Source organism: Pteropus alecto, unplaced genomic scaffold (assembly GCF_000325575.1).
Source record: "Pteropus alecto unplaced genomic scaffold, ASM32557v1 scaffold73, whole genome shotgun sequence".
Lineage (NCBI taxonomy): Eukaryota > Metazoa > Chordata > Mammalia > Chiroptera > Pteropodidae > Pteropus > Pteropus alecto.
The window spans coordinates 6839433-6863711 of NW_006436284.1; the positions used below are offsets into that span (position 1 = coordinate 6839433).

Consider the following 24279-nt stretch of genomic DNA (forward strand, 5'->3'; position numbering starts at 1 on the left):
ATTGCTTATGTACAAAACATCTTTTTCTTCTTGTATCTTCAACCTTTCATATGAGATGTAAGGTCCCCCCCCACCGCGCACGCCCATAGTACATCGTTTAGGATTTACTTTAGTAAGGATCTTTTCTTGGTGATTGATTTTTATCTTAAAAAAGTTTTTTTTTTGTTCTGCGTCATAAATGGCATTTCCAACTCCCAGTCTATAGTACAAGATTCTACAGGACAGAATAACAGAATAACTCCCTGTTTAGTTTGGTTCCTTTGTGCATACTCTAAAGTTTTTTCCTTTATGTCTCTAGAAATATGTTGGAATCACTCCTTGCTGATGACCCTTTTTATGTTCTTTACTGTTGTATTTTCTTCTCTCAGTTTAGTAATTTTAATATAAGGCTCTAGAAGACAAGATAAACTTGTGTGCTTATTTGTTGATATTGAGTAGAACTGGAAGTCTTAATCAGTTATATTTGAACTTATTTAAGTGGCATACTGGTAGAATTGCCCCCTCCTTCACTTGGATTTTTCTGAGATGAGACCTTACAAACTCCTATCACCTTTTGCATTTCCTAGTATCAGTCATTTCTCAGATTCCTGAGTTGCCTTTATTTTAGATTTTGAGTACCAGGCTGTTAATGTTAAGGTTTTCTCTTATATTTTAATTTCAAGAATCTTTTTACCATTTCGTTCATACAGTCATCTTTTTACCAAAAGCAATAATTGCAAAATTTAAATTGTTTTAGTACTATTTATTGTTAATTGACCTCTGTTTAAGATCTTTATTCTTTATCTTTGTTTTATTGACTTCTTTTTGTAAGTTTTTCAGAAAAGCTGTGTATTGGTGATATAATTTCTGTATTCTTGTTTGTCTGAAGATATCTTTCTTAGCATTCATATCTTGGGCCTTTTTAGGCAGCCAAGAAGAAGTTGGAATGTTTGTCCTTGTAGATTAACATGTGTTTAATTTTTGGAAAGATGAATCTTTTCTCAGTTTGCTTTAAGTCCTTGTTGTTTTATCCTTCAGCATTACAATTAATGAAGCACCATACCAGCTCTATATTTTAAAGAATATGTAGCCTCAAATGAACTTTGAGAGTCCCTCCATGTCCCTCAGAGTCTTTGTTTAGTTTTTGAGATGATCCAGTGTAAGTTTGGTTTGTAGGAGGTGGAGCAGTATCACAAACTTAACAATCTCACAGGATCATATATTATTTAATATGTAAACTAATTTTAATTTAGATTTTCTGGGATTTCTCTCAAGTTAATTCTTTTATCCTATAAAGATTTCTAACTATGAAGCTGATGCTTTCAGAATTTTTCCAAAGAAAGAAAGCCATATTTCATTGGAATAATTGTGAACATGCTCACGTGCAACACCTGTTTGATTACACATACACTGATTAAACTCTAGTAGTTTTTTTATATTTTAACAATTGCAATGGTCTTGAAAAAAGCTTTTAGTTAGCAACTATTATTCTTAATACTGTCTTCAGAGACTAGGATTGAGTTGGTTACCCTGAAACTTGCATAATGCCTTCAGTATAGTTAGATGATCAGTAAATATTTGAATGAATTGATATTATGAAAATGGAACTCTCTTTCATTAGTCATAACTTAAGTACAAACTTAGAATAGAGGAACTGTAGTTCCTTGCTTATTGGTAATTATAAGTGAGATAAAAATGAGAGAATTAGGAAAATTCTCTTTTCAAAATGGGAAAGAGGAAAATATACTTTATATTCCAAATTTTAAGTGACATTACAACGAAAATTATAATTTAAAAAAATTAATGAAAAATGTTAGAATGTAATTAATCTTGATTTGGTTATAGTTAACCTCCTAGGGCACTGTCAGCTGAATTCATCTGTATTACTTGACATTGCTGAATTCTTGCTATGATTTGTTCAATTATGTTTTAGTTGTATTTCTTAAACAGCAGTGTAGTTTATATTTACTTAGTTTAATTATTTCACCCAGGAAGCAGCTATTATTTAAAAAATATAATCAAACTTTGGAACATACTATTCTTTTGGTGGTTTAATTTTATGTTAAAATTTTAAACTGTGTGTGACTCTTGCTCATACTTTATTTATGCAGAATATCCTCCAAATCCTAAATCTAGAACTCCAAGGATGCTGGTCATTAAGAAAGGTAATACAAAAGATTTACAGCTATCTGGATTCCCAGTAGTAGGAAATCTTCAGTCACAGCCAGTTAAGAACGGGACTGGTCCAAGTGTTTATAAAGGTTTAGTCCCTAAACCTGCTGCTCCACCTACAAAAGTAAGTTTTAAATTGCTAAAAATACAGACTTTAAGTTTATCAGTTGAGTTACTTTGGGAAAATAATGTTAAAAATTTTACACCTAGTCGTGGGGATATAGTTGGTTATTGACTTGTAAATGGAAAGAGTTAGCTTGCGTGTCATTAATTTTAATTATCTTTTATATGATGTGTGCGTTTGCTTGGTCATGTATGTGCTTTCTTGTTTTAATAGTTAAATCTATAAAATTTTTTGCATCTATGCAAAAAATAGTTTTGCATCTATGATATAATTGCTTAATAATAACATATAATGCTGTTTCCTTGGTGTTCTGTTTTAGGTTTTTGAAACACTCACTTTTGTTTTCTTGATATTAGGCAAAAGAAACCTAACTTTAGGTTTACAAAATTGAAAAAATAGCAATTGAAAAAATAGCAATGTGATCAAATGTTTTTATCTGAATTCCAACCTTTGATTTTATTTGTAGAAAAAGATACAAGAGAATCAATCATGTAGGAATGATTAAGATATATTACAAAAATAATTGTTTTTATGAGCCACATCTTTATAGTATTTGCTTTTTTTATTTTTCTCTATAGTGTTTTTGAATACATATTAATGTCTCTGTGTTTTTCTTTAGCCTACACAATGGAAAAGCCAAACTAAAGAAAATAAAGTTGGGACTGCCTTCTCTCATGAGTCTACATATGGTGTTGGTAACTTCAATGCTTTTAAATCAACTGCCAAGAATTTTAGTCCGTCAACAACTTCAGTGAAAGAGGTATGGTATTTAAAATTTCTGAGGAATGCAACATATCTTAATCATGAATAATTTATAGCAAAAGGCATAGGTTTATTAAATACGTTAAAATGAAATGTTTTATACTTTCAGAAAACTTGATTTAGATGCTGCTCAATTTGCTAACATTTTTGCGTGTTAAGTAGGAATAATTTTTAAAAGTTTTAATGAAAATTTCCAAATATCTCAAATGTAGAGAAAATAATACAGTGAAACTCATGTTCCCATTGACTAGAATAATTTTAAAGGAAAGAATTATGACAGTTGCAATTTTGACATTTGTGGTAGCTATGCATATGATTGAACCTTGACTAAAATTGAGAATTTGTATTATATTATCTTCTTTTGGGGCTGATGGACATTTTACTAGTGTTAACACTTGAGGGTAGAGGGAAGGAAGAGAGGGAAAGGTGTATACTGATATTGAACTGACTTCATATAACTTAAGTATTTTCTCTATCATTTGATTAGGTTAAGTATTTTCTCTATCATTTGATTAGGTTTCTGAAGCTTCCATACCAGGGTGTTTTCTTACTAGTTCAGGGTCACTTGTGACTATATAAGTATACCTGAAATTGCTCTGGGTACTATATTGGAACAGCATAGCCCCTTATATACTAACTAGTTCTCAGTCACAGAATTTTAGAGCTTTGATGGAAGGACTAGCATTCTTAGCTGGTTAATTGAGGCTTAGACTGATTCTAGTCTACAGACATTATTGCCCATATTTAAGCATTATGGTTTATTGCCGTTGTTAAAAATCTGTGATGCAAAGATCAAACATCTTGTTTTCTATTATTCCACTGTCAAAACACCAAAATCAAAAAGATGTCAGTACGTGTTTCCTTTTCCTTTCCCTCCTGCTCTTTCTCAAAAATTTTCCCTGGTGAAATCCTACCTGATTAACCAACCCTACGTGTACCTGCATGTAAATAATTATAAAATAGATCATCTTGGAGCTGTTATTAGAACTATAGAACTCTGTGGAACACAGTTTTAATAACTGCTCTTCTATGTATTACAGAAATGTTTAAACAGTTTAAAGATCTATTTTATAAAATAGTATTTAAACTCCTAATTTAGAGTGTTAGTTCTTTATGTTACCAGACCTTAATTATTTCTGGGATAAGAAATGTTTTTTGTTTACTCATTCAGTGAGATAGGTAAAATATACAGGGTGAGAGGAAAATGTCTTTGAAATAGACTTTAGCATCAGTTTTATATTGTGAAGGTGAAATGAAAGAGGAAGTTGTAGTTGTGAGCTTTATATTGACATTAGTCTTCTGTCTACATATTTATCAATATTTCTGTTCTTTTTCTTAGTGTAATCGCTCAAATTCCTCTTCACCTGTTGACAAACTTAATCAGCAGCCTCGTCTAACCAAACTGACACGAATGCGCACTGATAAGAAGAGTGAATTTTTGAAAGCATTGAAAAGGGACAGAGTAGAAGAGGAACATGAAGATGAAAGCCATGCTGGCTCAGAGAAGGTAATCGAACTTGCAGTAAGTCTTGGTTTGACATTAACATGTCATTAAAATATTTGGGCAGATATCATTTAGGACCCATGAATAAACTTCAAATTTTTATCTCCCTGAAAGCAAGCCTGGCTAGCAAGCTATTTGCATAAGTAATGACTTTCTAAAGTAGATTTTTCTCATTCTGTAGTTCCTGTGCAGAAATTTTAAAAAATTCCCATTAGTGTGTTTTCTATTGTTTTCCCCATGCTGTCTACCTTTACTCTTTGGGTTTTGCTTTTGTCATATAAATGTGAGTAAATAGAAAGCTATGGGTATCCATCACAGTTTAGTTTTTCTACCTTATGAGAATTTCTTCTACATTTAGTAAGTATTACATTTATGTATTATCAATGAACATTAACCAGGATCTATTAAAGTTTTTAACAACTGTATTCTCTAACTCATTCTTTTTGAACTCCCTAAAAATCAGGATGACGACTCATTTAATTTGCATAACAGCAATAGTACTCACCAAGAAAGAGATATAAACCGAAACTTTGATGAAAATGAAATTCCACAAGAGAATGGCAATGCCTCGGTTATTTCCCAACAAATCATCCGGTCTTCAACCTTCCCACAAACTGATGTTCTTTCAAGTTCACTTGAGGCAGAACACAGGTTAGTATTTATTTTTACTTCTCTGCAGTTTTTATATTCAGGATTTTGGTATTATATAAATGTTGTGATGTATTTTTTAACAGCTTTATTGATAAATAATTTATATACCATAAATGTCACCCATTTTAAATGTACAATTCAGTGATATTTTGGTATATTCAGAGTTGTGCAGCTGTCATCACAGTCTAATTTTAGAACATTTCCATTGCCCCTGAAAGAAACTCTGTTTCTTTCAGTTACTACTCATTTTTACTCTCTGTCATAGGCAACCACCAATCTACTTTCTGTACCTATAGATTTGCCTTTTCTGGATATTTTATGTAAGTGGAATCATGCAATATTTTGTCTTTTATGTATGGCTCTTTCACTTAGCATAATGCTTTCAAGGTTCATATTCTTTTTTGTTGCCAAAAAGTACACTGTATGGCTCTACCACATTTGTTCATCAGTTGATGGATATTTGGGTTGTTCATAGTTTTTGAGTATTCTGGATAATGCTACTATGAACATTCATGTGCATGTTTTTGTATGGACATGATTTTATTTTTTGGGTAGATATCTAGGAACGGAATTGCTGGACTTATGCTTAACATTTTGAGAGACTGCCAAACTTTTCCAAAACGAGTGTACCATTTTACATTCTCATCAACATATAAATATTCTGATTTCTCCATATTCTTGCCAACAAAAATTATATTTTGATTATAGCCATTCTCATGAATATGAAGTAGTATCTTTTTGTGGTTTTTAACATGCATTTAACATGCATTTTAACCTAATGATTAACCATGTTGAACATTTTTTTTAGCCATTTGTTTATCTTGGAGAAATATCTGTTGAAATTCTTTCCTCTTTTTAGATTCTATTATTTGCCTTTTTGGGTCATTAGCATTCATTATATATTTTGGATGTAAATTTCTTATCATAGATATATAATTTGCAGATATTTCCATTCTGAGTTGTTGTTTCAGTTTCTTAGTGGTGCATTTCGAAACACAAACTAATTTAACAAGTCAGGTGTCAGTGATACAGTTCTCAAGGATGACTATTCGTTTGTTCAAACATAAAAACTAAAATATAAAATACAAAATAATTAAGCACATGTATTCTTATTGTCAGATTTCAGTGTCATTCTCAGGGTATTGAGGATAGCTTCTATATCAGAGGGATAGTTATCTTGTCTAGGCACCAAATATATTAGTAGAAATGAGGGCCAGAGAAGTTCAAGGGAATTTGGAGGTAGATTTTATGGCTTGAGTACCAGTGAGAAAGTTTTTTAATTGGGACTTAAATTAAATCTTAAAGGGTGAGACCTTAATCTGGGCAAGGATATTGGGTAGTCAATTTGGAAGAAGGAATGTGAAGGGATGTTTAGAGTTGAGTAGTTGAGTACATACCTAGTTTGTTTTAGGAGCAGTGGATGAAATATCTTGACAGGAGTGTAGAGTCCTTAATGGAATTAGAGAATAACTTTGAAAAGGTAGAACCTTAGAGATCTGTTCAAGCTTCTTCAATTTTTCAGGTGAGGAAATAGGTCATGAAAATGAAGGAATTGTCCTGTGTTACTAGACTTGGTTTGTGTAGGAATTGTGACCCTCCTCTTCTAATCCTGTGTTTTTTCTAATTTGAGTAAAGAATTTGAGTTTGTTGTCGTGGTTTTCTTTAGGAAATGGGAAGCCTTTGAAAATATTTAAAGAGTAGTAATCGTGAAAGTGGTATCAGGGTGATTTGGTGGTAATAGTTCGAAGGAGAATGGGAAGAAATGCTCATGAAAAAGCAAAGCGCAGATCACTGCTAAGGCATATTTCTAATTTTGGGGAAAAGAGAAATACACAGTATTTGTTTTGAAAGCTATTCCAGACTAACAGTTAAAATCTCAGGAGCTGGATAGAAAAGGTGAAAGGATGAAGAAGTACAAATTAGTATTTACAAAACAGTCACAGGTATTTAGAATATAGCATAGGAAATAAAGTCAACATTATGTAATGGCTGTGCGTAGTACCAGATAGGTACTAGAGTAATCGGGGGATCACTTCATAAATTACATAAATGTCTAACCATTGCACAGTGTATACCCTGAAACTAATATTAAAAAAAGACTGACAAAAGTAACGGGCAACTCCACAGAGTATAAGTTATTGTAGGGTAACTTACTTATGGAAAGATTGGGTCAGTGAGAAGAGATGACCCAGAAATTCTGTGCAGATTAGATTATTTTCCACTAACTGACCACTCATACTAATGTTTGACAAGACAAAGAGACAAAGAATGCAGTAGCACCACAGTTCATGCCACCTGGTAGTCTTGTAATAGGTAATTAAACTATCACCAGTTTAATACTTATTGCGGTTGTTATGCCATTCTGGTGATTACTAACAAAAATGCTTATGGCTACTTTTTAAAGAACATGGGGAAAAAAATATAGTCTTGGCGGGGACAGAAGAGAAAGTGGACAGTTAGGTATACTTGTCTTTTATACCATTTGAAATAATTTGTTCCATCTGCATTGTTGAGATTCAGTTTTTAACAGTGAAAGAAGTGAAAGTAAGGATCTAGCAAAAGCATTTAGATTGTTTTACCACTGTAAATCTATAGACTGTAGACTAGGTGACATTGCGAATGGAATACCACTCCACAGGGAGGGTACCTAGGTTAAAGAATGAAGAGAGTGCAGTTGGAAAAGAAATGTTAAGTGATTAAAAGAATAAGAGAAATAGTAATTCGGATTATGACTGTGACATTTTGGTCCAGAGGCAGCAGAGTTTTGGTGCAGTCAGTGTGTAGTAACTTGAGTGGCTAAAATCCAGAGTCCTGTTTCCTTCTCTGCCATCAGGTTTGCAAGTTACTTTACTTATGTAATCTTGATTCTTTATCTGTAAAATACAGATATAGTGTTAAATTTTATTTGGAGTCTCTGAGCATTGATATTCTGTGAGATCGTTTAACAGTATAAAAGTCTACAAAGTAGCTAATTTGTGATAGGCTTCAGTTGAAAGATGAATAGGTATAAATAGGAGTAACAAATACTTAAGAGATATAACTATTTAAAAAAAAAATGTAGTCAGACAGTATAAAATATATGGCCATATGAGGAAAACTTTGGAGTCATTGACTCAAATACACTAGCAATGGCTATGCTGTGGTGTTCTTGTTTGCCCAACTAGAGAATTGGTTAGTTAGTTCTCTGTTAATCTTTTTCTCTCTGTTTGCCTAAGATGGAAGTATTCTCTTTAAAAATTGAAGGAAGGAAAAGCTAATTACCATATTAGTCATTTTACTTAGATCCTGGTTGGGAGCTTTTTAAAAAAATGTAATTTTTCTGTTATTGTAGAACATAATGCTTCTTTCAAGTTGAATTATGTGTTGAGGACAATTACTGGCATGCACAATAAATAAAAGGTGATATCAACAGAGAAATTATAAAATGCAAAATAGAGAAGATAGCTCAGCCTTTTCTTTCCAAAGTAGAAAACCTAATGAGTAGCTAAGAGTGTTGGGGGGTGATATTAAAGCAAATGAGGATGCATATTGCTCTAAGGACATGAATTTAGCAAATTTTCTTCAGTTTCTAGCCTGGAGAGCCTTTTGCAGGTTTCCAACCCAGAGAACCAATGACATCAAAGATTAAGCAATTCATGCTGATCTTATCTAAGACATCTTATTGAGCTTAATCCTATTTATTCATTTTCAGAAAGACAGTCAAAGCAAAAAAGTATTTTGGGGACTTTGTATAATGCATAATATTGTTTTGCATGTAACAAATGGAATTATCCTATGTGGGTGAAGCTCTAAATTTATTAATTTCTTTCATTCTTTTCAGATTGTTGAAGGAGATGGGCTGGCAAGAAGACAGTGAAAATGATGAAACATGTGCACCCTTAACAGAGGATGAAATGAGAGAATTCCAAGTTATTAGTGAACAGGTAAGAAGTCCTGAATCATACAAATTCACTTTAAATTGCCCTTCCTTAATCAGAACAACCATATTATAACAAGAAGGGAGAGGTTTACATAGTTTTATTTAGGAATTTATTGGACATCACACTATAAGGTCACAGTTGCCTTTGTTTTATGTTTTCATAGTTTCCTTTTTGAAAGACTATTAGGAAACGTTTGATAGAGTATCAGGAAGTTGAGATTTTATTAATTAGAGGTTGTTTTTAGTAGTTCTGGTCATGCAGAGGTGATTTTCTATATGGATGTGTTATAATTGATATCATAATCTTCAAAACACTTTTTAAATGTTTTGAATGAAATATATTGACTTCATGATAAAATGGACACGATTACCCTAATTTAAAAACGTTTAAGGATGACTTTAGTATTGATTTTTTTTTTTACAGTATTTAAAATATTTGGGGCAAAATACACGTAATATGAAGTTTACCATCTGAGCCATCATTTTCGAGTGTACAGTTCCATGGCATTAAGTACATTCACAGTGTTGTACATCCATTACCACTATCCACCTCTAGAGCTCTTTTCATTTTGTAAAACTAAAAGTCTTTACCCATTAAACCATAACTTTTCATTCCCAGCTCCCCACAGTCCTTGGAATCCACTGGGTCTACTTTGTGTCTCAGAATTTGACTGCTTTAGGTATTTCATATAAGTGGAATCATACAGTTTTTGTCCTTTTGTAACTGGCTTATTTCATTTAGTATAATGTTCTCAAGGTTCATCCATGTGGTATGTGTCAGAATTTCTTTTTTAAGGCCAAATATTCTATTATATGCATATACCACATTCTGTTTATCCATTCATCTGTTGAGGGACACTTGGGTTACTTCCGTCTTTTGTCTGTTGTGAGTAATGATGCTCTGAAACATGGGTTTATAAATATCTTGAGTCCCTGTTTTCAGTTCTTTTGGATATATTCCCAGAGGTGGAATTATTGGATCATATGGTTGTCTCTTTTTAACTTTTTTGAGGAACCACCATACTGTTTTTCTATAGTTACTATACCATTTTACATTCTCACCAATGGTGCGCAAGAATTTCTTTTTTTAATTTTTTGGATGGTAGCCATCCTAAAGAATATGAGGTGGTATCTCATTGTGGTTTTCCTATTGATTGTGCATTTCTTTGTTGATTAGTGATATCGAGCATCCTTTCATGTGCTTATTAACCATTTGTTTCTCTTCTTTGGAGAAATACCTATTCAAGTCCTTTGTCCATTTTTTTTCCTTTGCCCAGTTTTTAATTGGGTGGTTTGGGTTTTTTTGTTGCTGAGTTGTTGCACTTTATATATTCTGGATATTAACCCTTTATTAGATAAATAATTTGTAAATACTTTCATATGTTGCTTTTTCACTGTTGATTGTGTCCTTTGATGCATAGAAGTTTTAAATTTTGATGTAGTCCAAATTATCTTTTTTTTTTGTTGTTGGTGTTGCCTATGCTATTGATGTCATTTCCAGTAAATCATTGCCGAATTCAATGTCATGAAGCTTCCCCCCTTTGTTTTCTTCTAAGTGCTTTATAGTTTGTTTAGTTTAGGTCTTTGATCCATTTTGAGTTAATTTTAATACATGGTTTAGGGTAAGTGTCCATTTTCATTCTTTTACATTATATCCCTTTCCCCTAACACTGTTGAAAATACCATCCTTTCTTCATTGAATGGTTTTGTCATCTTTGTCAAAAATCCTTTGACTATATATGCAAGGGTTTATTTCTGGGCTTTCTACTCCATTGGTCTTTATGTCTTTTTATGTCAGTATCATTGTGTTGATTACTTCAGCTCTGTAATAAAGTTTTCAAATCAAGAATTGTGAAAACCTCCAACTTGTTTTTCAAAGATTGTTCTGGTTATTGGGAATCTCTTGATGTTACATATGAATTTTAGAACGATGTTTTCTATTTTCTAATTTTTGGGATTTTGATAGGGATTACACTGAATCTATATAGATTGCTTTCGGTAATATTCACATCTTAACAATATTAAGCCTTCTAATCCTTGAGTATGGGATGTCTTTTTGTGTATTGGTGTTTTCTTTAAAATTTTTCATCAACAGTTTGTAGTATTTAGTGTAAAAGTCTTTTGCTTCATTGGTTAAATTTCTAACCTAATTTTTTTAAATGCTATTGTAAATAGAATTGTTCCTTAATTTCTTTTCGGATTGTTCACTATAGAAACACACCGATTTTCATGTGTTGACTTTGTATCTCATAACTTGTATTTGTTAGTTCTCAGTTATTTTGTGGATTTTTTAGGGTTTTCTACATATAAGATTATGTCATCTATAAACATAGTTTTATGTCTTTTCTAATGTCATATTTCTTCCTTCCTAGTTAAGTTTTTACTCAGAAGTTCTTAGTGAACCATGTTATTTTTCACAACATAGTTGTGAAGCTGATGATGGTTAATAGTTTTGAAGAATTTTTTTGTCACATTTATTATATTGTATAATTTACATACAAAAAATTCACCATATAGTTGGATGAGTTTTGACAAATGTAAATGTACACTTATGGGGCTCATAGCAACATTTTCATCTGTGATATACAGCATGTACAATGGTAGTCCTATAAAATTATAATGGAGCTGAATTTTCTGTAAGCAATAGAAGAATATGTCATTAAAAAGGAATTTTTAATTTTTTATTTATTTATATTTATTCAATAGGACCAATATCTATGGAGCTTGGCAGTAGATTCCCTCTTACTCATAGCACCTCAATATTGAGTGCACAAATTCAGTCACCACTGACCTGTTTCAGCACAGAGGAGCCTGTCCCCACAGCACTACATATTCAGAGGGCACTACAGCCCTCCCAGTTCTAGCTTGATGGTTGTCAGACTACATGGCTGTAGATTCCTTGCCGAGGACCTAAGATTCTGTACAAGGACACAAGTCCACAGGAACTGCCTTAATAAGTAACAAGTGCCAATGTCACTTTAATAAAGGTGTTCTGTATAGTGTGGAGCCCGCTTGTCCCTGTGCTTTGGAAATATTTTCAGATTGTAATGATGTAAAGTAAGATAAGTTTGGTTTGTTTTTCAGTTGGTTGGTTTTCCATCAGTTCAGTGCTAGAGAGAGCCCTTTGTGCCAGATAGAGTCAGTGGAACCAAAACCAAATTTCCAAAGTCAAAATATTGAGTCCTCAGTTCTACACCATCTCCATGTTAAACACCTTTTCTTTTTTTAATGAATACCACAGAGTTCCTTAATCTTTCCACTGCTCCAACATACAGTAGCCAAAACCACATTGCTATGATAATCCCCTGTGTTCTTTTATCTCTCCATCTTGATTTCTTGCTGATCCGCAAGCCACCTTTTACTTTCTCCTGACAGTCATCATTGTGGTGGTCTGTGCCTTACTCAGTCAGTTTCTCTAAGATATTTCCAGTAATTTCAGCTCATATCCCTGTTCATGGAGCAGCATTGGCAGCTTTGATGTTCTGTTTCTGACTCTGTCAGAAGTGGAAGCAGGGAGAAGTCTTGTGGATAGTATTTATAAAGTCTATAGTAGTGTACAGAAATATTCTAGGCCTTGACATTCACTCACCACTCACTCACTGACTTACCCAGAGCAACTTCCAATCCTGCAAGCTCCATTCAAACTCTATACAGGTACACTTTTTAAAAACCTTTTATATCAAATTTTAACTGTGCCTTTTCTGTGTTTAGTTACATAAATAAGATTGTGTTACAGTTGGCTACATTACTCAGTGCAGTAACACGCCATACAGGTTTGTAGCCTAGGAGCAATAGGCTATACCATATAGCTAGGTGTATAGTAGGCTATACTGTCTAGGTTTGTGTAAATGCACTGTGATGTTCACACAGCAGAACCTTATGACACATTTCTCAGAACATATCCCACCATTAAGTGATGCATGACTACATATAGTTGTATAACCATCATCTCCAAAAGTTCCTCATCTCCCTTTGCATTCATTTCTTTCACTCCCAGTTCCAGCCTCTGGCAGACACTGATTCGTTTAGTTTTTCCTATAGTTTTGCCTTTCTAGAATGTTTTAATAATTGAACCATAAAGCTGTGTGGTCTTAGATCTGGCTACTTTCATGCTTTTGAAACTCCTCAAGTTTGGTGAGTAGTAGTCTACTGTATGATTTACCAGTTGTGTATCTGTTTGAACAATTTGTTTTGAATTTGAAGAAAAGTGTCAAGAGAAACTGACCAGGTATCATTACCATAGGTAGTAGTTTCAGAGACAGCTAATATTGTCTGACCAAGATAATTGGCTCTAAAACCTTGTTGATGACTAGGATTGGTAGATAAAACTCTATTGATAATATGATAATTAACTGATATATAAAAATTATTTGCATACTTGAGTTGGGAAGCAATGGTGTATAAGTATAATAACCATATTTTTCTGAATTAATGATAAAGACATGGATTTATTAATGATGCCATCATTTGACATTTAGATTTCTGAAAACTCATTGGTGCCTGATGTTTATAAAAAGATTTCTGTTGTATCTGGTAACAGAGGAGACTATGAGTTCAAAGTCCCTCTCTTCAGTTCAAACATTTATTGAGTGTTTACTATGCCTAAGATATTATGGAGTTTTAGGGATGAGCTCCTTCATAGGGCTAACAGTTTAATAAGGGTAGATAGATTCCATATATAAAGCAGAATGTAATAGCAGTTTTCAAAATGTTTAAGAGGAAGACAGGAGAGAGTGTCAGGCAGTTTTATTAAATGTTTCATAAATGCCAGGCTGTGTTCTGGAGTACTAGGGAAACAAAATTTTTTGCTCAAATAGGGCTTAACATCCTATTGATTATCTGGAGATTAATTCCAGTTGCAGTGATCTGGGAAAGCATAATTGGTGAGTTGGATTTGAATTGGCCTTTGACAGTTAAGATGAGGGACTGACATTTAAGACAAAAAGTAAGAGTACAATGTATGCTGGGGTCCACAGTGGCTGGAGCATAGAGTGGAAAGTTTTTAAATAAAGATCCTGATAATAGGAAGGGTGACTCTGAGTCTTGGTTTATTCATGTTATCCCACTATAGTAATTAATAGCCAAGTACTTACTTTCATTCGAAAAAGTTCCCTAGTTTGAATGATAAATTACATGGCATCTGTAATTGTAATTAACATTACGTGAGCTCTTAATGCCTCCTAGGTGTTGCTAAGTGTATTTTTTTGTAGCATTTGTATGAAGTAGATACTGTTCTTAGTCTTCCTACATAGATGATGAAACTAAGGCTCAGAAAGGTTGCATAATTTTCTGTAGTTTATACAGTTTATCAGTAGTTTAGCTAGAAGTTGAGCCCAAGTCTGGTTTACTTCAAAGCCTGTTCATTTAACCTTGATATAAGGTTGAAAAAATATATAGGGTCATGAAGAGTCTGTGTATACCATGTCAAAAGTATAGCTTGTATTCTATGAAAGGAAACCTTCGAGAGTTTTTTAGGGATGTGAAGTGGCCATTATTCGTACATGGGAAAGTACAGGTTAGTGTAAAGTGTACATTGGAAGGGTAATTTGGAAGACTAGAATCAGGATGATATGATTAGTTGGGGGGGGCATATATTGTAATAATTAGGGGAGGATAAATGAGGCCCTAAAGTAGAGAAGTGACAATAAAAAATGATCTTGATGAGACTAAGAGATCTGAAATAGAACCAGCAAGATTTTGAAATTCCAGTCTGTGAACCGATAGTCATATCATTAATATGAACAGGAATATAGAAGGAAGAGCTGATTTTAGGAGGCTTAAAAAAAACATTGTTAGATTCTTGAGGATGATGCAGGTTAGAGAAATCAGAGATAAAGATTTTAGATTTGGTTTTTGTCAAAATTCTCCACAGCTTTCAGACTTTAAAAGATTCAGTGGCATTAGGCTATACATCATATGAAGCAAGAATAGAACTCTGGGGTTGGGAAAGATGTATCTTTAAAAAAGTGAGAGGTATATTTTTAAGTATCAAAGTGGTTGAGGACACCAAAGGTGGACTCATGGCCTTTTCTCTCTAAAGACGGTGATGTAATTTGTTCAAAGTGAAAAGGAAGTAGCGTACATTTTAGAATTTAGGTAAAAAATAAAATTAGCTATGGAAAATACATAGGGAAAAAGGAAAAATGAGAGGTAAGATCCTAAACCTGTGATTTCTAGTTTTCAAGGTCCATAACAAAATTAGTAGCTATGATATAAGTGGTTCCTTGGGTTTGTGTCTTATCTTAATCTTCATGATTAAAAAAACTCTCTAGAATATGAAACCTATATTCAATTCCAAATATTAACTTACTGTTTATCTGGATTTGGTCTTTGGAAGATTGTATTTAGAGATTTTGATGAAAATTTCCAGGGCATTGAACATTTTTTATGAAAGAAAGAAATCCAAAAGGCCAAAGTTAATAGAATTTACATTATTATTATTATTAAACTTAATTTTGTGTATTTAAATTGTTTCCGATTTGGGCCAAAACCCCAATTCTTATTACCATACTAACCTTTTAGATTTGATTTTTCATTTTCAGAAATAGAAACTAATTTTTTTCCAGTATCTTAATTTCTGTGGTTAAGCAAAGGGGTCTATTTGATTTTGTTACTTCTGTATACCTTTCTTGAGTACTACTTGAATAGTTTGTATTCTACTTACTCTATAAAGTATGAATAAAGCAGATTGTAGGGTGTGTTAACAGCCCAGTTAGGTCAGAATAAAAATAACAGCTGTAGCTGAATGGTTGCTGACTATATTCTAGGCAGGATCTGAAGGTATTTATATTACAGTTTTCATAATGTTTTGATAGATGGTAAATGTGGTTCTCCCAAAGGCAGTGATTTATTTCTAGGAAATATTTTGTTAGATCAGTTGGATCACTTACCTGAATCTAACTAGTTTTTCAGAAACATTGTCATAAACTGTGAAATTTTCAGAGTAGGATACAGTTTTATTAACTTAATTGTATTCATGGTTACATTTAATTATTATAGTAGTAACTCTTGAAGGATAGTTTATTTAATTAACTTATTTTTGACATTTTAGTTACAGAAGAATGGTCTGAGGAAAAATGGTATTTTGAAAAATGGCCTGATCTGTGACTTCAAGTTTGGACCCTGGAAAAACAGCACTTTCAAACCCACTATTGAGAATGATGACACAGAAACAAGTAGCAGTGACACATCAGATGACGACGATGTGTGAAGGATTTCCTTCCTAACAGCTTTAGAAATTTTAGTGTGATACATCTCTCATACAGTTTGGGGTGAATTGTAAAAATGAAGAACTATAATTTATGTAGTAAAATATACCCCATTAGAAGATGATTTTTTTGGGGGACTTCAATATGAAGAAAACCAAGAATGTTGTGTTGGGCTGTGTTGAACATTATTTCTTTGTAAATGAATGTTGTAGAAATGAGGACTTTGGTTGATCCAACATTGACTTTCTTCATCACTGCAGCATTTCTCTGACTAGCAATGTGACGATGTAACAAATGAGATTTTCTCATTTAATAATAAAAAATTGTGTAATGTTTTGCAAAGCTTCTGTCTTAAAATGTCCAGGTCTTAAGAGAAAAAGGCAGCTTACACTGTTTTGCTTGCAAAGTCATATCTCTTTCGTACAATGGAAATCCTCAAGTCCACTTTGTGCCCTCCCCTCCCCCAACCTCCCAAAAAAGGACAATGTAGCATGTTGGCTAAAACTGGAGCAAAGTGCACTAAAACATTAATTTCCTGAACTCAACTGTTGTACTAGTCACCTTTTAAAACATAAATTGCTCTTTAGCCATTTGTAGTTCAGTAAATATTACAGGAAAACGTTGCCACACTTCCAAATTTTAAGAGGTGATTTTCAATAGCTTTATTTGGGTATGTTGTCAGACTAGGATTTTCAGAGTTGATGGAAAAGAGTTGTTGTGGGAAAACTTATTTTGATAAATTATTACACGTGCAGAAAAACTGATCACACTGACTGGATCTGTCCACAACATGGAAAATAAACTGGATTTTCAGAATATTGTTGTTCTCTGTAGTGTTCAAGGTATTGGTCTCTAAACACAATGTGCTTTATTCACTTATTAAAACAAAGTTATACTTTATTAAAGATGGTGATTACTTTCTGAGTTTAGAAAAAGCTTTGGAAAATACCTTTTTTATTATCAACTGCTTAACATTTATCGAACGAATGTTCAACAACCACTTTATTTTTCATTCGCACATTAATTTTAGAAGCATTTCTGTTTTACTGCTGACTGGAAGAGTAATTTGATTCTGTATGTTTGTATTTTGATTTTTCTGGTTTCGATTACTCGCATTTGCTTCTAGTTTTCCCCGCCTCACTCTCATTTTTAAATATATTCTAATTGGCAAGAGCATAATTTTAGAGAGTAAAAATATTCTAGATTTTATGTCAGATTGAGCTAATCCTCAGTTTTTCTTTTTTAAAATTGTATTCTCAAAAAACTGCAGTGTTTCTGCTGTTTCCACCTCACTATATCCTGCCCAGGCTCCCCAGTTTTCACCAAAAGCCAGATTTGTTTATATTGACAATGGTGACAATGGGGAAACTAAAATAAAAGCAACACAGTTTCACCTCCATAAAATTTATGAGGATGAATTAGAGCGGTAAAAAGTATTACGTATATCTTAAAGTTACCTTTTTTATAATAGGTTTTTATTGTATAATATGCCACAAGTCAATCCAGTCATCTGAAATTAAATTTGTTACCCAGAAGAAAACCTAAAGTGTGCTTTGACAAAGCTCTGTCAGTATCACATATTGAATGCGTTTGGGATTCTTAGATTGCACTATTTGGTTAATAGATTAATGAAACCTTTAAGATACAAATTGTATTTGCTAACATGAGCTAGAAGGGACCTGAGAAATGTAGTTACATTTAAAATCTCTTATTGTATTTTCTAGCTTTTAAGAAAGATTTTGTAATTTTTAAAAATTTTCTGACATCTGCCTTATATTTAGATTTTTCTTTTTTTGCTTTAATTCCCATTTATCAGCAGTTAAATAATGTATATTGTGCATTCATATGCATTGTGATACGGAATGTGTTTAGTAGTTTACCTTTTATAAGCATGGCAAGGTACATGGGTTTTGCTTATTTTATGCATTAAATAATAGCATTAACAAGTCTGGTTACTGAAGGGGTGGAGCAGTACCAATGTATGTAAATAATGGACAACTGGTAAAGAATTTGGATCATATTGTTTGAAAGGGAGCCCACAGGTACAGAAACTAGTTGAATGGTACATCTAGTGTGGAAATGCTGAACTCCGAAATAGCCTTGGAAGTCAGAAAAAAAAAAAATTGGGGCTGCTTTAAATTCAGTTTATTTGCAGCAAGTTCTTTATAAACAACGTTATTGATGTATAAATTGACAAACTACACATTTAAAGTGTATAATTTGATAAGCTTTGACCTGCGAAACCACTGCAAACAGGATAGTGAACATTTCTGTCACCCCCAAAAGTGTTTTAGTGTTGTTCTCCCAACATGTTTTTTTTGGGGGCGGGAGGAGGAGGATGAAATTTGTGACCAAAATTCCTGTAATTGGTATGAAATAGCATTTCAAAAATTGTATCTTAATTTGTTTTATATTAAGAATTAGAATATTTCCATAAGTGTTTTATTTCAAGTCAGATCAATTCGATATCAGATTTATATTGTTAAAATTCAGTATGTTGAAGGACCTGGTACGTAAACAAATACTTTTAGTTCCTTTTGCTAGTGTTTGTTACATACTGTTAGAATATGATTATATAAACATTTTTAAACTTAGGAATATGTCATGAATGACTTGTTTTTGACCCTCTTAAAAACATAATTAAGCGTAACCTGATATCAGATTCTTCTTGATCTTCCATAATCTCATAAACTTCATAAAAGATGTATTAAAATATGCTTTTATTAGAATTTAGATACCTGGTTTAGAAAAGGCACACACTTGTGAAAATATTTTTTTAAAGTGAGATTTTTATTTTTTATTTTTTGGCTTACACAAACTCAGGGATATATTGCTAGGGCTTTTAAATAATAGGGTGTCACTAATCGTGGGCTGGATATGGACAAGTATGTTTCTGGAGGTTATAATGGGTACTTGCATATTGTAGATGGGCTAGGCAGGGCATTTCAAGCAATAGCAAAATTTTTAAAAGCCTCCAAATGCAGAGAAGCGTTGGTTATTTTATTAATGTTATTTCCTTCTTGGGTTAGGCAGGTTAGGCAGTGCTGAATGCTAGAATTTAGAAAAATGGGCTCTGAAAAGTACTCATTGTTTTAATATATAATTATGTGCACTATAAGACATGGCCTTGAAAAGTCTAGTAAGGGCTTGGGAATAAGTAATTCAGTAATTACCTGCTTTAAAAGGTTTGGTTGTGGATTTTTGTCATGAGACATGCAGTTAATCGCTTACTGATATTTAATTTATCCTGTAAATTTACTCCAGTTGCTCATATAAATTTGGTAGAAACCTAATCTAGCACAGTGACAGAAGTTTATAATGTGTCAAATCAGGTATGCTGGAAGGACACTGCTGTGGTATGTTCAATGCAGCAGTGTCCAACTCTTGGTATATATATGAGTCCGAGTCCATGTAGTAGTGTGGTTCCCAATCTTGTCTGCACATTGGTGTCACAAGAGAGTTTCAGAAAAATGATTTTAATCATTTTTCAGTACATTAGAAAAAGTCACACCTATATTAGAAGCTTGGCTTTACCACTTACATGAGTTGTGATCTTAATCCAGATACTAATCTATTCAGTGTTCTGTAGAGTTATTGTGAGGATGAAAACATTCATGAAGAGCACCTGGCATAAATCCTGGGCACATATTAGGCAATACATATGAATTTTAGCTACTATTTCACTACTGTTAACACCATATTGTTCAACAGGAACTAGTAGCATATAGTATCAATACTAGTCTTGTATATGGTGTGAAACCACTGGTTGAGTCATGGTGAACTAAAACTGAGCTGTTTAATATCTTCTTAGCTTGTTGGGCATTATGCTCAGTTGAGAACTAAACTTGATAATCTGGTTTTAATCCTTAAGGTTTACTAGTTTTCTGAAATTAATGAACTTTAATGGTAAATTATATTCTTGTAAATTAATTACAAAAATGGGTTTAATGCCTCTAGCAGTAACATCTTTTTGTGCTATGTGTGGGAATAACAATTCTAAGATGAAGTGTGACTTGCTATTTTCACTCCATTTCTCTCAAGGTTTTTTTCTTTTTCTGGGATGCTAAAGATGAACAGAATGGGTTGGAGAATTGTGATGAGAAAGAGAGAACTTTTCTTTCAGCTACTTACCTTTAAATGGGTACCGTATCATACTTGGTACTCTATCATACGACAAGCTAACCACGGCTAGGTGACATTGACGAGAAAATCAGATTGCAGGTGTCGGCTTTTATGTAAGAGGTTTGTGATTCCATAATGGTATTTTTACCTAGAGCGCCGTTTTTGGTAGTGAATATGCTTTCATGAACTTAATGCTATTTTAACACCCTCTCCCCCCGCCCCCCGCCCCGCTTTAATGACTGGCCAAACAAGCAGTTGATTAACCCAATGAAATTTCCCTTTAGTTAGTCTGAGTACTGTGTTAGGTACAGTTGCTTTATAAGAAAGTTGATTTGGTGAAGTGAAAAAATATTCTTGGTTAGGGGTGTGTGTGTGTGGGGGGGTAGTGTTTTCCTAGATATGGATTTATGTCCTGACAGTGTTTAATGTTTTTTTTTTTTCCCCCTTTAATTTTGGTGAAATGAGTTGTAGAATGAGTCATTTGGCAGAGTAGATAAAACCTGATTACTGAGAAATAAGGTATGTAGGGACCACCTCTATGTCCAAATAGAGGCATAATGCCACCTATTAAGATGTCTGCAATTTCTCTTCAGGAGATTTTTTTCTAAATTGGGTGTTGGCATACTTTCTGTTAGGAGTAGATAGATAGTAAACATTTTAGACCATACAATCTCTTTTGTGACTACTCAACTGTCATAACATGAAAGCAGCTATAGACAATACCGGAATGTATGTGTCCGTGTTCCAATGAAACTGGCTAGCTAGGGGTGTAGTTTGCTGTTCTCTGTTTGAAATCCCTAGGCTTTTATTTATTTTTTTTAAGGCTAAAACAATTTACTTTATTTTTTTAAATTTATTGGGGTAACATTGGTTAATACAATTACATAATTTTCACGTGTTCATTATAGTCTGACATCTATATATTCGAAATCTCTAGGCTTTTGGAGACTCGAAGTGAAATTTGGGTTGTGGTATTTGATCTTTACACCATTACCTGGATAATTTTTCAGTTTGCTAATTGCATAACTTTTAAGAAAATATTTTCCCTTTTTGTAAACATGATTATAGTATTGTATCCACAGAGGGTAAAATACATTGCATCCTGAAGCACATTGAAAGAAGTACAAATTTATCAATATAATATACATAGGAACTCTCACTGGAAAACCTTGCGACAGTTTTTAAAAAGACCAGTTTCCCGTTCTTTGAAAGGTGGAGTAATTTCTTTCCTGACTTGTTTTAATCTGCCAGCATTGTCTACTTTGTGTTATAAAGATAAAAACTTATGTCTTTTTCATTCTTAACTGGATTGTGCCAACAATACTTTGGACCATTTATTTTAAAGGAAGAGACTTTTTCTTTGGTGGAAATTAATCTGAGCTTTTTCTGAAGTGATGGGAAAATTTTGATTAAGAGCATGTTATCCTCTTTGTTCTGAACATGAGGACCAGAAGAATCTCTACCAGCAATAGGAAATAAAATGGGAAAAAAGCATTGAAACAAGAGTCCAAGGATTGGTATTATAAGTTGCTATTACAAGGTATCAGGCTCCCATCAGAATTTTGGTGCCTGCATTTGAAATCTGTTGGTGCTAGTGAGGGTCCAGATAATGGTTTAGGCTCAGCAGAAAGCAGTAGGTGAGGAAATTTCTCCATAGTGCATGCTTCAGGCTAGCAACTAGGCGCAGAGGGCAGTACTGATTCTAACTAGATTCTAACTAGGGGTGAGGGAAAGATTCATGTCTACGATAGAGGAAAAGTAATATTGGTGTACTGCTTTGAGCCCAGGAACTGGACATAGGGAACACCTTCCTCAGCTAGTGAAGCTGCAATGAGATGATGCAGTTAAGCCACTCCAGAGGTGCCGCATGATCTCTCAATTCAGAGAAAAGAGTAAAGGCGCTGTGGCAAGGACTGAGAACCTGACCATACCTAGCTAGAGACAGGGCTTTAAAAAAGTGTGACTGACTCCAAAATTCAAATAGCCAGTTCTATCATCCAACCTAGATAAGGGATCTGATCCAGGGTGAAGAGTTAAGTGTGGAGATAGAAAGCATCCACTAGTTTACGTTTAAATATGATTAGTGACTAATAGTAAACGTTTCTTGTAAATTCCCAAGTTAAATCGTAAAGTTAGTAAAATGAGGATCTACTAGGACAAGCCCTCTGCTGAAAGTACAAAGAGATAACCTCTGTGCTGAAATTGATCACAGCCTTGTAGGATAAACATACAGCAAACGAGTTTTCAATTATGTGCATGTATAGGATTAGTATAGGGTAGGATAAGAAGGTTCAGAGAAGGCTTTCCAGAGGATGTCATTGTTTGGTTTTAATGAATGTAACAATTTACTAAGATATAGAAGGCAGAAGAAAATATTAGGTACAGGAGTTGGCCTGTACAAAGGTATGTTACAGTCTACTGGGTTCAGGAAAATATGGGATTCAGTGTAAGTTTAGGAGAAGGAGGAGATGAGGCTGGTAAGGAAGGACCCTGTTTACCATGTTGACCAAACTGGAGCATCAGATTCAATGTTCCTTCTGTTTAGCTTTAAAAATTCTTCAACATCAAGGTTCTTAAGTATGATTGCTTACAACTACAGGGGGCAAGTTAGAAAACTTGTGAATGCCTCATTCAGGTATGACTTTAGGCTAGGGTCACCTAGATAGAGGGGTATATGTTAGCAATGAAAGAGGCAAACTATTCCTGGCATGTTGGGGGTGAAGGTTGAACAAGAATCTGACCTGCATTAGATCCTTTTTCAAAAGGATATCCTCACAAAGATATTGAGAATAATATGTATGTTTTGACTTTGGAGGACATACTCAGAAGAAGAATACTAAAAGTGCTCTTAGCAATGGTAGCATCACCAAAAGCATTCACATACATATTGAACATCTTCTATGTGCCTGGTACTATCCTGGGTATTATTAGTGCAGAGCCTACCGATGTGACGACTCTGATGGGAACAATAGTCATTTGAGGGTCAAATTCCAGTGTGTTTGTTAAAAAGTCAAAATCACGTTTCTTTGTTTTATAAGATGTGACTTTATAGTGAAAAAATTCAAGAGCAATCCTTGTTGTTTGCCTTGAGTTTTAACTATCGATTTGGTAGAAGTTCTGCTGAAATGCAGTTGGTAACAATGACACATTTTCAAGCTATTCTTTTTAACTTGAAGATAATTAAGAAGAGAGGTTAGATTCCCCTAGTATATCTTTCAGTGCAGGCCGGGCGACTCTTCATGGGTAATTTGTCTTGCTAAACCTGATTAACACATTCCTGGGTCTCAGAAGGTCCATTGGTCAATTGCTCCAAATCCAAGATTCTAGGCCAGCTTTCTGGCCAGGCTATTCTGAACAAAAGATAGATATGTGCGCATGGGACCTTAAAAGATAAGGCAAGGAAGAGAGCTGGTAGGAAAGCTATCTTCAAGTATTTGAATGACTATTAGGAAAAAATGAGATACTCTTTGGAGCTATTATAAAATTTTTATGAAGACTAGGAAAAAAAAACCCAAACAAAACAAACATGTAAAGCCTTTATGAGAGCTTGGCAGATACTTAACAATACTCAACAATATTAATTTTTGTTTTGTGTTTTTTTTTCTGTCTAGCTCAATGGAGAGAAATTAACAAGGTATCTGTAAATAAATGCGTGTTATATGGATAAACATTTTTATGTTTACCAGAGTTTTAAATATATTCTCCAATGATCGTTGTACCAATTGCTGGTGTGTAGTTAAAAGGATTAGTACTCTCCATTTTTACAAGTTGAGACTCAATGATGTAATTTGCCCCAAATCACTTTCCTAATATGCAAGTACACTGAAACTTGAAAGAG

General features: G+C 33.5%; 1 protein-coding gene across 3 annotated transcripts in view; it reads left to right on the forward strand.

The window, feature by feature from the left end:
* GPBP1 (GC-rich promoter binding protein 1) overlaps positions 1-17219 on the forward strand; it is a 71040-nt gene extending 53821 nt beyond the window's left edge. For all 3 annotated transcript variants that reach the window (XM_006912475.3, XM_006912473.3, XM_025047208.1), the window contains 6 exons: positions 2091-2275; positions 2895-3035; positions 4377-4544; positions 5005-5192; positions 9013-9115; positions 16163-17219. In XM_006912475.3, coding sequence (XP_006912537.1) covers positions 2091-2275; positions 2895-3035; positions 4377-4544; positions 5005-5192; positions 9013-9115; positions 16163-16321 — 944 coding nt within the window. In that variant the 3' untranslated portion in view covers positions 16322-17219. The remainder of the gene's footprint in view (positions 1-2090; positions 2276-2894; positions 3036-4376; positions 4545-5004; positions 5193-9012; positions 9116-16162) is intronic.
* The last annotated feature ends 7060 nt before the right edge of the window (positions 17220-24279 follow it).